Source organism: Semicossyphus pulcher, unplaced genomic scaffold (genome assembly GCF_022749685.1).
Source record: "Semicossyphus pulcher isolate SPU_LCO1_2020_fin unplaced genomic scaffold, fSemPul1.0.p SCAF_4, whole genome shotgun sequence".
Classification (NCBI taxonomy): domain Eukaryota; kingdom Metazoa; phylum Chordata; class Actinopteri; order Labriformes; family Labridae; genus Semicossyphus; species Semicossyphus pulcher.
Window position 1 is genome coordinate 362,501 of NW_027211715.1, and position 14,619 is coordinate 377,119.

Genomic DNA, 14,619 nt, shown 5'->3' on the forward strand with positions numbered 1-14,619 from the left:
GAGTTTTTCCTCCTGTGTGATGTCACTTCCTGTCTCCTGTGTTTCAGGGATGTACCTGTCTGACCTTACCTACATCGACTCCGCCTACCCCTCAACAGGAAGCATCCTGGAGAGCGAGCAGAGATCAAACCTGATGAACAACATCCTCAGGATCATATCGGACCTGCAGAGGTCCTGTACCTATGGTGGGTTCACACACACACACACACACACACACACACACACACACACACACACAGTGTGTGCTTCAGTGACCTGTGATCACATGACCTCATATTTACCCCCCTCTCTGTCAGAAATCCCTGTGCTGCCTCATATTCAGAAGTATCTGAACTCGGTCAGATACATCGAAGAGCTGCAGAAGTTTGTGGAGGACGATAATTACAGGTAAGAACAGACAGGTGGACTTCCTGTCAGAGTGTTTATATCCCGTGTGAGGTGTTGTTGTTTGCTGCTCTGTGTTTCTGTGCTTGTAATAAAGAGGTATGACTCACAGAGGATGAGTGAACACCTGTTGTTTCTCTGTTCTGTGCTCAGGTTGTCTCAGAGGATCGAGCCTGGCACCAGCACACCTCGAGCCAACGCCTCCAAAGAAGACTTGGCAGGTGAGCTCATGGTACGGGCAATTCTGCTTCTCTTTTCTTGTTCCTGCAGGTGTGTGAACTGTCCGCCTTCTCTCTCCTCCTCCTCTCTCTCCTGCAGGTCAGGAGGCGTCAGCGTCTCCTCTCTGCATTAGGAAATGTGCCGTTGCAGCAGCAGAAGGATCCAAAGTCCCAGCCACGCCCCCCTCCCCCCGCAACCTGCTGCCATATGGACACAGGAAGTGCCACAGCCTGGGCTACAAGTCAGTCACACTGTTTATATGATCTATTATACACATTAGACGTTTATACATACATTATTATATACATACATTACACATACATCATTATATACTATTACACATAGGTCATATATATAGATTGAACATGCATCATTATATACATATATTACACATACATCATTATATACATATATACATATATAAATTACACATGCATCATGATATACATATATTACACATACATCATTATATACATATATAAATTACACATGCATCATTATGTACATATATTACACATATGTCATTATATACATATATTACACATATGTCATTATATACATATATTACACATGCATCATTATATACATATATTACACATATGTCATTATATACATATATTACACATGCATCATTATATACATATATTACACATATGTCATTATATACATATATTACACATGCATCATTATATACATATATTACACATATATTACACATGCATCATTATATACATATATTACACATGTCATTATATACATATATTACACATGCATCATCTTATACAATATATCAGAGATACATCAGTATCTGACAGTGACTAACAGTGTTTATCCTCCTTCTCCGTCTCTCTCTCCTTCTACCCCGTCCCCCCCCACCCCCACTCTCTCAGTTTCATCCATAAGATGAACACGGTGGAGTTTAAGAGTGCGACCTTCCCTAACGCCGGCTCTCGCCACCTGCTGGACGACAGCGTGATGGAGAGTCACAGCCCCAGCAGAGGACAGGTGGAGAGCTCCACGCTGTCCAGCGGCATTTCACTCGGTGAGACCAATGACTGTATAAAGATAGACGACACATCTCCACCTGCTCCCATTGTACGAAATTGAAGCCAAAATAGCCCTGTGACGGGCGCTGCCATCTTGTTATGGTGACATTATTTGGAGCCAGAGCTGTGTCATAGAGATCAGTGGGTGGAGCCGCCATAGCCACTTCCACCAACCAAAACACACCTTTACCTTGTGTCCTTGGCGTGTTGGAGCCCTCAGGTGTCCTTGGCGTGTTGGAGCCCTCAGTCTGCAGCAGAACAGCTTCTCGTGTCGGTCTGAAGCAGATATTCACGCTGATGGAAAGTTCAATGACTGTAGTGTTAGTGTTAGTTACGTCTCCTCTCGCCGTTCCTCCTCTACTCTGCTACTCGGGAACAGAACGCTGCAGGAGCCCCATTTGTCCACAGAGCTGTCAATCATGAGGCCACACCCCCTTTTTATAGCATCAAATAACTAATTCAAAGTAAACTAGTCAGAAAAATAAACACTTGGACATAAATCAGCAGGATAAGAACTAACTATAATGACAGAAACCATGTTTGAGAAAAATGTATTTGACGTGTATTTTGATTTTATAGTTTGACTCATGTCCCATCTGTTAACATGGAGGAGGCGGGCTTTATGAGCTATACTGCAGCCAGTCAGCAGGGGGCGATAGAGAGGGTTTGGCTTCACTTTAGGGAGCTGTCATGTCATCCATCTTTTTATACAATCTATGGGTAAGATACACACACCATACACTGTGTGTGTGTGTGTGTGTGTTTTTGATCATTTATTGATTCATTGATTGATGATTTAAATCTGTATTTAACAAAGTAACAATGTTTGTTGTATATCTTTATTTAAACATTAATTTAAACCTTTATTTCAACATTAATTTAAACCTTTATTTAGACCTTTATTTAACCAGTAATTCAATCATTAAAGGGTCTATATGTAACTTTCAGGAAATCCTCATTCCTAGCGACACGGATAGCCGTGAGGGAACTGCAGTCAACCTTCTTGTACGTGCTCATGTGGACACCCGCACACATGAACGAGCATCCGGGGTTTTTTGCTGAAGACACACGAAACTGAGCATGCTCAGTCTCTGATCTCACCGGCTCTGTTTACTTTTCACTGACGTGAAGTGTTCATTGGCCGCATCATCATCAGCAACACTGTTTGTCATCATACCTCACTTAGCATCATGTTAGGTGGCCAAGTGATTTGACAAGCTAGACTGACAACACTGACATACACACTCGGATAGTATTTTGGTTGTCATAATGTTATGAAGGGTTAGCCAACTAGCTCTAACATAACTACACTGCATGGATCTGGCATTGTGCTTCGTATCCAAACGACAAAGTACAAAGCAGCCAGATCAGCCGCGGGAGTCTGCGTGAGTTAGCTGATGTTATCTACTCGACTGAGTAACCCTAACCCTAACCCTACTCGACTAACGGTGTTTTGCTATGTTGAGTAACGGGCAAATTGTCTGCGATAGCAGACAAGCTAACGGTAGCTTGTTTGCTAATGGTAGCTTGTTGCCAGCTTACAGCTGGCTGGCTAACCTTGGCCTGCCAGATAAATGCAACAATATTGGCTAATAGAAAACAATCGGTAGTTATACACATTTGCTTTGTTCTGTACATAATTTACTGTTGGCCAAAATCAACACTGTTTGTCATGTTAGCTGGCGAAGTTATTTGTCAAGCCAGATAACTGACATACACACTCGGATAGTATTTTGGTAGTCATAACGTTAGCGAGCATGCATACAGCAAATAACGCCGGCGAACCAGCAAATCATCACAAGCATCAGCGAACATCAGCCATGCAGGGCAGGGCGGCTGGAGAGAGCTGGGATGAAGCTCTTGTGCTGTGAGAGATAGCTGCACCCGGGTTTTGTTTCTATGACAACAATACGTTTTACTTCCTACAGAGCTAACAACAAGCTTACAATGCGTAGAAAGAAAGCCAGTCGTCGGTCTGTTTTGATCCCATGATTCACATGCCCTGCCGATGTTGACTCCAGTTTTCCCCCTGACGTCGGTCACTTCCTGTTTGGTCAGACGGGCTTCACTAGATACAACTTTTTTTTTAATTCTTGTGTGCAGTTTGTGTTGGTGTTGTTGTGGGTGCTGTCGTTTGTTGGCATCCGTCTCCATTTCACAGCCTGCGTTGTCTCGTGTTGCACACTGTTGACTGTAGTGGTGCTGAATGAGCTCTCGGCAGAGGTACTCGCTAATGCGCAGATACGTCACATCCTCTTGTTTCCCAGAAAAACCGTCCCGAGTGCTTTACATAAAAATCAGCCCACAGGTTGTTAGGGCCGATGGAGGAAGTTGGGGAAGGTCTCAAATGATCAGTTCCTCTACCTTCACACAAAAATGATATTTGATTGATGAATATATGTGAAATCTTACATATAGCCCCTTTAATTTGTACCTTTATTTAAACTTTAATCTTAACCTTTATTCAAAATGTCATTCAAAACTTTATTTAAACTTAGAATTGCATGGTCCCTCCTCCTCATTCCTCTCAGCTGTTGTAAGAGACTTCTGGTTTCTTTATCTGAGTCTGTTAGCTTTAGCCTTCCTAATAACCGCTAGCTAGCTGACGTGGTTCATCGACCTCTGGATTGTTATAGCTGAGTCAGTTAGCGTTTCTTGCTTGTAGCTGCTAAATACTTTAATATCATCAACTAATGTTTGCTTGATAGTTGGGGGGCAGTCCTGGTGTTCAGGGACATTTGGACATTTACTGATGGTTCATGTGTGTGTGTGTGTGTGTGTGTGTGTGTGTGTGTGTGTGTGTGTGTGTGTGTCCACAGGCAGCAGTGAGGGCTCTGAGCTCAGTGAGGAGGTGTCATGGCCGGCCTTTGAGAGGTAAGTTTGAAATGTGTGTGTGTCTGCTCTGCTTCTTCATCACATCCACATGTAGCTCCAGGAAATAGACCCATCCCAGAGGTGACTGTAACATAAACAGATGACCAGCTTTGCTTTCAGCCTTACAGTGGGGCGGCTTCACGCCTCCTCCCTGCCTGCTGCTCTGATGCTTCTGCTCCTCTGAACTGTGATTTAATCTGAAGGCAGCACAGACACACTGAGTCCTGCTCACCTTCAGACCGCAGAATGAACCTATCACACACCTCTAACAGCTGACGCTCCTCATCCAGCCCTACCCCCCCCACCAACAACACACACAGCCCTAACAGTGCCACCCCCACCCCCCACCCCATCCTGTGTGTCCTCTGAACAGGACTCGGTTCTATCACTCTCTGGGCCCTGTGACCCGCGTGGCCCGGATCCCCTACAGAGGAGTCCTGAGGCCAAGCAGGTACCCAGACCGGACCTCCTCAACCACCACCTCTTTAACCCTCTGTCCCTGCAGGGGGCGCTGTCTGCGGGGGCTCAGACTGTGTGTGTGTGCGCGTACGTGTGTGTTTGGTGGATCAGGTGGAGGGCACAGGATCTGTTGGGGGTCATGATTCTTCATCTTTTGCTTCGTCCATCAGTCTGTTTTTTACCTTCTGCTGACTTTAAACTTATGCATGTCTGACACACACACACACACACACACACATCCTCAGTGATGTGTGTGTGTGGTGAATTTGCAACTGAGGCAGTAAACAGCTGCTGCTGTTCAGTAAACACAGAAACACAGACACAGCTGGCTAAAGCACTTTGGGTATCAACCAGTGGGGCGATGTCACCGGTGGTGACGGTACTGTCGGGGTCGGTGGCAGAGCATGACCCCGGTGACGGGTTAAAACCCGTATACCACCCACCCTCTTTTTTCCATAGTCTAGGGCACTCGGCTTTTTCCTGGTGTTTGAGCAGGAGTAGGGGGTTTTAAAACATTACGCGAGCCCACGGTAGCTTGCTAACGTGAATTAGTGTGTTCTAGTACACACACACACACACACACACACACACACACACACACACACACACACAAAGGGTTTACAGAGGGTTTCAGGTGGCTCTACAGAGTGTGTCTATCTTTACTTCTAGCTTCTCTCTGGTAGATTGTGTGTGTGTGTGTGTGTGTGTGTGTGTGCGCGCGCATGCTTTAGAACATGATGTTGTCCTGTGTGTATGTGTGTATTTAAAGTGTACGTGTGTGTCTCGTGTTGCAGCTCAGCAGAGTCGGAGGAGCTGGCGGTTCACCTGTATCCTGGAGCGGTGACTGTGCAGGGGGTGCTGAGGAGAAAGACTGTGATGAAGGAGGGCAAGAAACCAACAGTGAGAGCGCACACACGCGCACACACACACACACACACACACACACACACACACATCTCACATGATCCTCTTGTCTTCTAAAGACTTCAGTCTTCCCGAAACAAGAGGCTGGATGCTCAGTTAGGACCTGTGTCCACTATCAGCGCCCACCACCTCAGCTTCAGAGCTTCTCAGCGCCGCTCACTGATGCTAGGATATGAAAGTTGTCTGTGGGCACTTCCTCTGCCCTGGTAGTGACCGTCAGTCTGATCTGAATGGCTCTGTGTGCTTCATATTTGCTGTAATTCAATGACGATGGACAGGAATCGTGTCCTGGAGTCAGCAGCAGCTCTACATCTGGAAACTGAACCCTCAAAAAAACAAAGGATTAGCTTCTCCTCCGCCACTGTTACTCGACTGGTCAGTGAGGGAGAAGTGACACTGATGAGCGCTGTGAGCACAGTGACGATAAACAGCTGATGCTGAGGGCGTTTCTGCTCTGAGGACGCTGAGCTGCACTGATTTACAGAACAGGTGCGGCTCAGAAACACAGTTAGTGCACACAGGATTTTAATGTCCGACCAAACACACACAGTCCTCTCAAACCTTAACGGCATGAACTAAAACCTCCCCACAGTCCTTGTACCTGTTGCTCCTCGCTGCCCGGGTCTGACATGTAACACTCTCTTCCTCCTGCAGGTGGCGTCATGGACCAAATACTGGGTGGCTCTGTGTGGAGCTCACCTTTACTACTATCCTGCCAAGTCCCTGAAGGCCACAGAGAGGAAGCATGTGAGTCTCACACACCCTGATCACCCCTGGTATCAACATGTGGTTTTCAAGTGGACAGCCTTAACTACAGGTGACGCATTTATTCACATACGTCTGGCAGTGTGTGCGCACATGTGTCCTGGGCCACATTAAGCACAGACAACTCTCCTCGTATCCACGGCAACGATCACGTGGATACGGAGAGACCACCTGCCTTTCTGTCCTGTCTGATTTAACATATTCTGCTGTGTGTCTTGAAGATCTTATTTTTATATCTTCTCATGTCACTCCAGCATGTGAAGACGTAGTTCATGCTTTAGAGCGGAGTGTGCTCAGAAACGCAGATGGATCATGTCTGTGTTTATTCAGAGAGAGAGAGAGAGACCGCATTTAAGTGTTAATACAGGACGATCGTGAACCGACGAGGGGGAGAGACAGCGCCGGTCAGAGCTGCGATCCTCGTGCAGTTTATCATAGTTTATAACAATGTGATCCCGCTGTCAGCAGTTTATAATCATGCAGCGCAGTGAGGACACAGATCTGTGTTTCTCATGCTCTGTACCTGACTCAATAAGGTCACGATCTGTTTGTGTCCGCGCACAGTTACCATAAAGTATAAACTCCGTCTCCAGGCTGTTGTATGTCCATATGCTGTGTAGTTCATATATTTCACTGATAAACACAGAGCTGAAGGAGCATCAGGCTTCATGATCAAACTAAGTTTCATATCACGTCATCACTTCGGTCCGTGCTCCCTCCCTCCCTCCCTCCCTGTCTGCTCGCCCAGCAGCTCTCCCCCTCTCTGTGCTGTGAGTCTGCGTCAGTGTTTTGTATTTTATGATGTTTTTAAAGTCTTATTAAGGTGAATGAGGCTCCGTGTTCATTTGCATATGGAGCGGGAAAGCGAGATCCGATCACAAGAGGTCACTGAAGACACATTTGAGGGGCTCGTTAATGCTAGGTGTAAACAGGTGTGCTTAGAGCTGTCCACTGGTGATTGGATCACCCAGGACACATGCATGACACCATGTCTGTTAAGGGCCACAGACACACACACACATCCTGAATGTGTCATAATGGGACATTAGAAGACATAGGATAAAACACACACCTGACAAACCAAATGAACACATGAGAGTGTTTACACAGTTTAATACAGACATAGCACTGAACAGCATCTGCAACACACAAACACACACACATTTTAAGTGTGTGTACGTGTGTGTGTGTTTTGGGGGGGGGCACAGATGGTAGCACTCATTGGGTAATGAGAGTGATGACATCACTGCAGTCCTGTGTGTCACTCCCAGGCTAATGAGAACCTTATGGAGTTACACACGGACCTGTGTCTCTCTTCAGATCCTTTAGTTACTGCAGCCTATGGAGTACACACAGAGTACATGCACACAGAGTACATGCACACAGAGTACATGCACACAGAGTACATGCACACAGAGTACATGCACACAGAGTACATATACACAGAGTACATGCACACAGAGTACATATACACAGAGTACATGCACACAGAGTACATAGACACACAGAGTACATGCACACAGAGTACATGCACACAGAGTACATGCACACAGAGTACATAGACACACAGAGTACATGCACGCAGAGTACATGCACACAGAGTACATGCACACAGAGTACATGCACACAGAGTACATACACACAGAGTACATGCACACAGAGTACATGCACACAGAGTACATACACACAGAGTACATGCACACAGAGTACATACACACAGAGTACATGCACACAGAGTACATGCACACAGAGTACATGCACACAGAGTACATATATACACCGAGTACATAGACACACAGAGTACATGCACGCAGAGTACATGCGCACAGAGTACATGCGCACAGAGTACATATACACACAGAGTACATGCACACAGAGTACATGCACACAGAGTACATGCACACAGAGTACATAGACACACAGAGTACATATATACACCGAGTACATGCACACAGAGTACATATACACACAGAGTACATATATACACCGAGTACATGCGCACAGAGTACATATACACACAGAGTACATGCACACAGAGTACATATACACACAGAGTACATATATACACCGAGTACATGCACACAGAGTACATATACACACAGAGTACATATATACACCGAGTACATGCGCACAGAGTACATATACACACAGAGTACATGCGCACAGAGTACATATACACACAGAGTACATATATACACCGAGTACATGCACACAGAGTACATATACACACAGAGTACATGCGCACAGAGTACATGCGCACAGAGTACATGCGCACAGAGTACATATACACACAGAGTACATGCGCACAGAGTACATGCGCACAGAGTACATATATACACAGAGTACATGCACACAGTACATGCGCACAGAGTACATGCACACAGTACATGCGCACAGAGTACATGCGCACAGACTACATGCGCAGAGTACATATACACAAAGAGTACATGCGCACAGAGTACATGCGCACAGAGTACATGCGCACAGAGTACATATACACAGAGTACATATACACAAAGTACATACACACAGAGTACATATACACACAGAGTACATATACACACAGAGTACATGCACACAGAGTACATATACACACAGAGTACATGCGCACAGAGTACATGCGCACAGAGGACATTCTCCTTCTTCTTCTTCTCCTCCTTCTTCTTCTCCTCCTTCTCCTCCTCCTTCTTCTCCTTCTCCTCCTTCTTCTTCTCCTCCTTCTCCTCCTTCTTCTTCTCCTTCTTCTCGCCCTCCCCGTCCTCCTCCTCCTTCTTCTCCTTCTTCTCCACCTCCTCCTTCTCCTCTTTCTCCTCCTTCTTCTTCTTCTTCTTCTCCTGTTCTGAGATGTTGTCTTATTTCTCCACTCAGTTCAAGTCCACCTCCAGTAAGAGTGTGTGTGTGGTCGGTCTGATGGCCATGATGGCAGACGATCCCGAACATCCTGACGTCTTCCTGCTGACAGACTCCGAGCACGGTGAGAAACACACACACACACACACACACACACACACACACACACACACACACAAACACACAGTGAACTTTTCCACAGTGTCTTTTAATTTTCCCAGCAGAGGTGCAGTGAGGTGTCGGCCATCTTTCCACGTTAAAAAAAGAGACTTGACATCTCACACTGTTTTCCTCCGTTGCCTAGGTAACACCTACAAGTACCAGGCGGGGAGCAGGATGAACGCTCTGCTGTGGTTCAAACACCTGAGTGCAGCCTGTCAGAGCAACAGGCAACAGGTACCACACACACACACACACACACACACACACACACACACACACACACACACTGTAACTTCCAGGTAGGACACACCTGAATCACGTACAGACAGTTTAATGACTCAGAGCAGAGAGGATGTTTCTAGCTGGGCTAACGGTACTGTCTCCTGAGCACTGAGAGCTAACACTAGCGTTAGCTGAGACACACTCCGTGATGTTATAATCAGTGTCAAAGTATCTCAGCAGGGCAGTGCATCATTAACCCCGCTCCCACTTGGACAGTGGTTATCGGAGAGGTGTGGACCTACTTAACTGAAAGAATGTGCCGCTACACCAAGTCAAAAAGCTCCGCTAAGGATTATCAACTCGACGAACACACACAGGACAGAGCCGGTATTGATGGACAATTCGCCGGTCGTGAGTAACCCGAATTGATGAATGGGCTGAACTACTGTTGCAGTTGTTTGATCAAACGTGATCAAAAGTGATGTGAATAATCATAACGGAAGTGCCGCCGCATACTAATGAAATGTTTGATGTGGGATGAAATCATAAACAGGGCTGTGAATAATATCACCTACAAACCTGATCGACTACAGGAAGGAAAGAGATTGTTTAAAGCCCCACACTGATGTAGCTGAACTTAAAGTGATAATGACCGAACAGCCAAGCGCTGGGACCGCTGAGGCAGAGGAATTATTAATAACACTCATTGCAACTCGCCGAGGAAAAATGCGAGTTTGCACCCGAAAAATGTATGAAATAAAAACTTTGCAGGTTGAAAAAGGAAATGATGCTCAATTCAATGACGTTTGGAAGAGTCTCGAATCATTTAATAGAGCTATCGATGTATTTAATGATGTGCACCAATCAATGGTGCAGTGATCAATAGGAATGGTTTGAGCCCAGAATGACTAATTTCCAATACTTTATTAAGGAAATTAAAACATGGAAAGAAAAATTGATTCAGTTGGAACAAGTAAAAGTTTCACATCTGGACAGCATTTCTAATGCGTCAGCCAAATAAAAAAAATCCATATCAGGATCAAAGGCCTCCTCAGTCTTTTGTGCCTGCAGGAAAGCAGAGGCTGAGAGAGCAACACTATTAACCCGAGCGGCAGCATTGGAGAACAAACGTGCTCTGAAACTTCAGGAGATGGAACTGAAAACCAAAATGGAAAGGATGGAGCTGGAAATGGATATAGAAGCTGCCAAAATAAAAGTCCTCCAAAGTTTTGATATGGATGATGATCAATCTCAAGGAGATGGCATGAACGCTTACTTGGTTGATCATATAGCCAAGACCACAGAGAAAGTGGAACCTGAAATTTCAGTATTGGAGTTTATGGAAGTAGCTGCTGTTCCTAAATCACCCTTGCAAAGGGCTTTAGACCGCCGAAGCCCTCAGGAACCTACTGAAGGACCCGGTCAACCCAGAGCACACAATCAATCTAGTGCTCACAATAAGTCTAGAGCCCACGATATGGAGAACAATTCAGCCATGAACATTGGTAACATCACAACTGGAACCAGGCAGAGTGACATTACTGATGCAGCAAAAACTAGCCTTGCATCCAGCTAGAGAGATAACTATGTTTGATGGTGTTATGACAGGCTCTACTTTCTTGAGCAGTATACTTCTGGCCAGCCCAGCGATCTTGTACGCAGCTACCTGTACATGGACGCACGGCAAGGCTGTGTTGAAGCCAAATGGCTACGAGCCAAACACTTTAGAAATAAAGTCAAAGTCACAAATGCATACTTGGAAAAGGCAATAAACTGGACAACCATAAAAGCGGATGCTTATATGGAGTATATGGATGAGCTTGACATTCCCTACAATCTAAGGCTGATGACATCCAAGCTTCCCTACACGCTATGGGAAAATGGAGGGCAGCAGCATATGACACGTTGCAGAGAACCAATAGGAGGGCGAGATTCCAACAGCTTGTGTAGTCTGGTTTGGAGGTAGGCAATCTAGAGGGTGACGCGTATCTCAAACTACCAAAGGTTTAAGATCCCAGTCACAAAAGAGAACATGATTACGAAGAAGGATTTAAGAAAGTGGCCATATCTCAAGGGAGTACAGTTGAATGTGACTGATGCAAACATTGAACTTCTAATAGGTATCAGTGTCCCTAAGGTGATGGAATCCTGGCTTATAATCAATAGTCAGGGAAATGGACCATATGCAGTCAAGACAGTATTGGGATGGGTGGTCAATGGTCCACTCAAATCCTGCACTGCTATGGAAGGGTCTGGACCTACTCCAGTGACGGCAAACCGCATATCAGTTGTTGATCTGGGGGAACTCCTCATCAGGCAATATAACCAGGTTGGTTTAGGATATGAAGTTCATGGACATCGTAAGAAGTTCATGGACATCGTATCAAGTTCAGTAACCCTCAAGTATGGTCACTACCACCTATCCTCACCGCTGCATGACAAGGACGTGGTCATGCCAGACAACCGTGATATGGCAGAGCAGTGGACCATGAACTTGCTTAGGAGGTTCAGGAAGGATGAAAGCTGTGCTTTGGAGTATAAAGACTGCATGGCAGGTGTACTGAATAAAGGATATGCAGAGAAAGTGCCACAGGAACAACTCCATGGAAAGATGGCCAGGTATGGTATATAACTCATCACTGTGGTTACCATAGGCAGAAAGGAAAACTCAGAGAAGTGTTGGGCTGTACATCAACATACAAAGGCACATCTCTCAATAAGGACCTCCTCCAGGGTCCTGACCTGGCAAACACCTTAATTGGTGTCTTGCTCAGGTTCCACCAAGAACAAGTTGCTGTTATGGGAGATATCTAAGCAATGTTCTACCAGGTGCGAATCCAGGACAATCACCAGCAAGCCCTTGGATGTGTATCGAATGACAGTCCACCTCTTCGGCGCTGTCTTCTCCCCCAGTATCGCTAACTTTGCTCTACAACGAACAGCAGATGACAAAACCGAGAAGTACGAAGAGGAGGTAACTGAGATTATCAAATGCAACTTCTATTTTGATTACTGCCTCAATTCCGTGCCTACAGTAGAACAATTTATCGAACTCACCTAGGACCTCAAGGAGGCATGCTTGCAGGGAGGTTTCAAATTGACCAAATTTGTCAGTAACTGCTGTGAGGTACTGGCGTCTATACCCGAGGAACACAAAGCAACACTGGTCAAAGACTTAGACCTGGACAGAGAAAAGCTGCCTCTGGAAAGGGCGCTTGGGATTCAATGGAACATTGAGAATGACACATTCACATTTAGAGTCACTATCGAGAGCAGACCACCAACTAGAAGAGGCATCCTCACCATCATCAGCTCCATCTATGATCCATTCAGTTTCCTTTGCCCATTCATGCTGAAGGCTAAGCTAATCCTCCAAGAGCTCTGCAGAGCAAAGTGAATTTGGGATGAAGCCATCCCAGAGGAATTCTCCAGGCCATGGAAGCGATGGATCACTGAGCTAGAGCAGCCAATGAACTTTGGACAGGTCATGACTGCAGCACCGCACCACTTCTGTGACGTATGGAAAAGGTTCACATTGCGTTGATTCTGGGAAAATCAAGAGTCACTCAACTGAAGCAGATCAAGATTCCCAGACTAGAGCTTGCGGCTGCGACGCTTGCTGTTAGAGTGGACAGGATGCTGAGAAGGGAGCTCCTGCTGCAACTGGAAGACTCCACTTTCTGGACAGACAGTATGTCTGTATATATTAAATGTAGATATTTCTATCGGCAGCTTTAGGTTTAGATATAGTTTCCATGTTTTTATTAGAAGCATTTGTGCAGACAATTTTTGACGCTTATACATGGTAGAAAAATGCTTCAGATTTTCACATTTTATATTGAATGACAATTATAAAAGAAAAGAGAACATCCAGCACTACATGTATTTTTAAGTTTATCGTCAATTTGTGTTGTCATTGTTGTTTGTTGTCAGTTTATCGTTCAGGACAAATGTAATCCTCTCTAGATGCAATGTGTCGGTTAGCTCTGTGATCCACAGACTTCAGCTTGGAAATGACAACAAGTTAGCAGCTCACTCAAAGGGTGATCTCAGCTTACCTGTTTCCTCAGGTACCTGCCAATCTGATGTCATTCGAGTGAGCGATGCTGAGGAGGAGGAGGAGGAGGAGGAGGAGGAGAAGTTAGAGACTCTGGAGTGGGAGCTTTCACTGCCATGAGCCCCGGCCTCACTGCAGCCTCACCTGCCACCACTGCCTTAACCAGCCCACCTGTGTGTGTGTGTGTATGTGTGTGTGTGTGTGTGTGTGTGTGTGTGTGTGTGTCCTGGGAGTGGATCAGCTGATGGAGTCACGTCTCCTCACAGACTTCAGACTTGGACACTAAGAATCCTGCTCGCCCCCCCCCCCCTCGCTCTGATGCAGCCTCCTCACAACACACACAACACACAGACAACACACACAACACACAGACAACACACACACACACACACACACACACATACACACACACACAAACACACACACACACGCGCGCACGCACACACATACACATACACACACACTGGACTCTGGAGGGTTTAAACACTTTTTACTGACTCGTTGTTTTTTCTTTCACTTTCACAAGATTTTTAAGATGAACGACACACACAAACTCTCTGTCACACACACACACACATACACACACACACACACTACTCTGCACCATGGTAAACATAAGGGCTCTGATTCTCATCGATTCCAGCAGAAACACTTCCT

The 14,619-nt window shown here is 45.7% G+C and overlaps 1 protein-coding gene across 3 annotated transcripts in view; it reads left to right on the forward strand.

Moving 5' to 3' along the window:
- ralgps2 (Ral GEF with PH domain and SH3 binding motif 2) overlaps positions 1-14,314 on the forward strand; it is a 93,149-nt gene extending 78,835 nt beyond the window's left edge. For 2 of the 3 annotated variants that reach the window (XM_069679349.1, XM_069679350.1), the window contains 12 exons: positions 48-185; positions 297-387; positions 538-605; positions 703-844; positions 1,494-1,645; positions 4,469-4,523; positions 4,897-4,974; positions 5,777-5,882; positions 6,561-6,653; positions 9,540-9,645; positions 9,826-9,917; positions 13,976-14,314. In XM_069679349.1, the coding sequence (XP_069535450.1) occupies positions 48-185; positions 297-387; positions 538-605; positions 703-844; positions 1,494-1,645; positions 4,469-4,523; positions 4,897-4,974; positions 5,777-5,882; positions 6,561-6,653; positions 9,540-9,645; positions 9,826-9,917; positions 13,976-14,005 (1,151 nt within the window). In that variant the 3' untranslated portion in view covers positions 14,006-14,314. The remainder of the gene's footprint in view (positions 1-47; positions 186-296; positions 388-537; positions 606-702; positions 845-1,493; positions 1,646-4,468; positions 4,524-4,896; positions 4,975-5,776; positions 5,883-6,560; positions 6,654-9,539; positions 9,646-9,825; positions 9,918-13,975) is intronic. The other variant, XM_069679351.1, reaches the window with a different exon arrangement.
- The last annotated feature ends 305 nt before the right edge of the window (positions 14,315-14,619 follow it).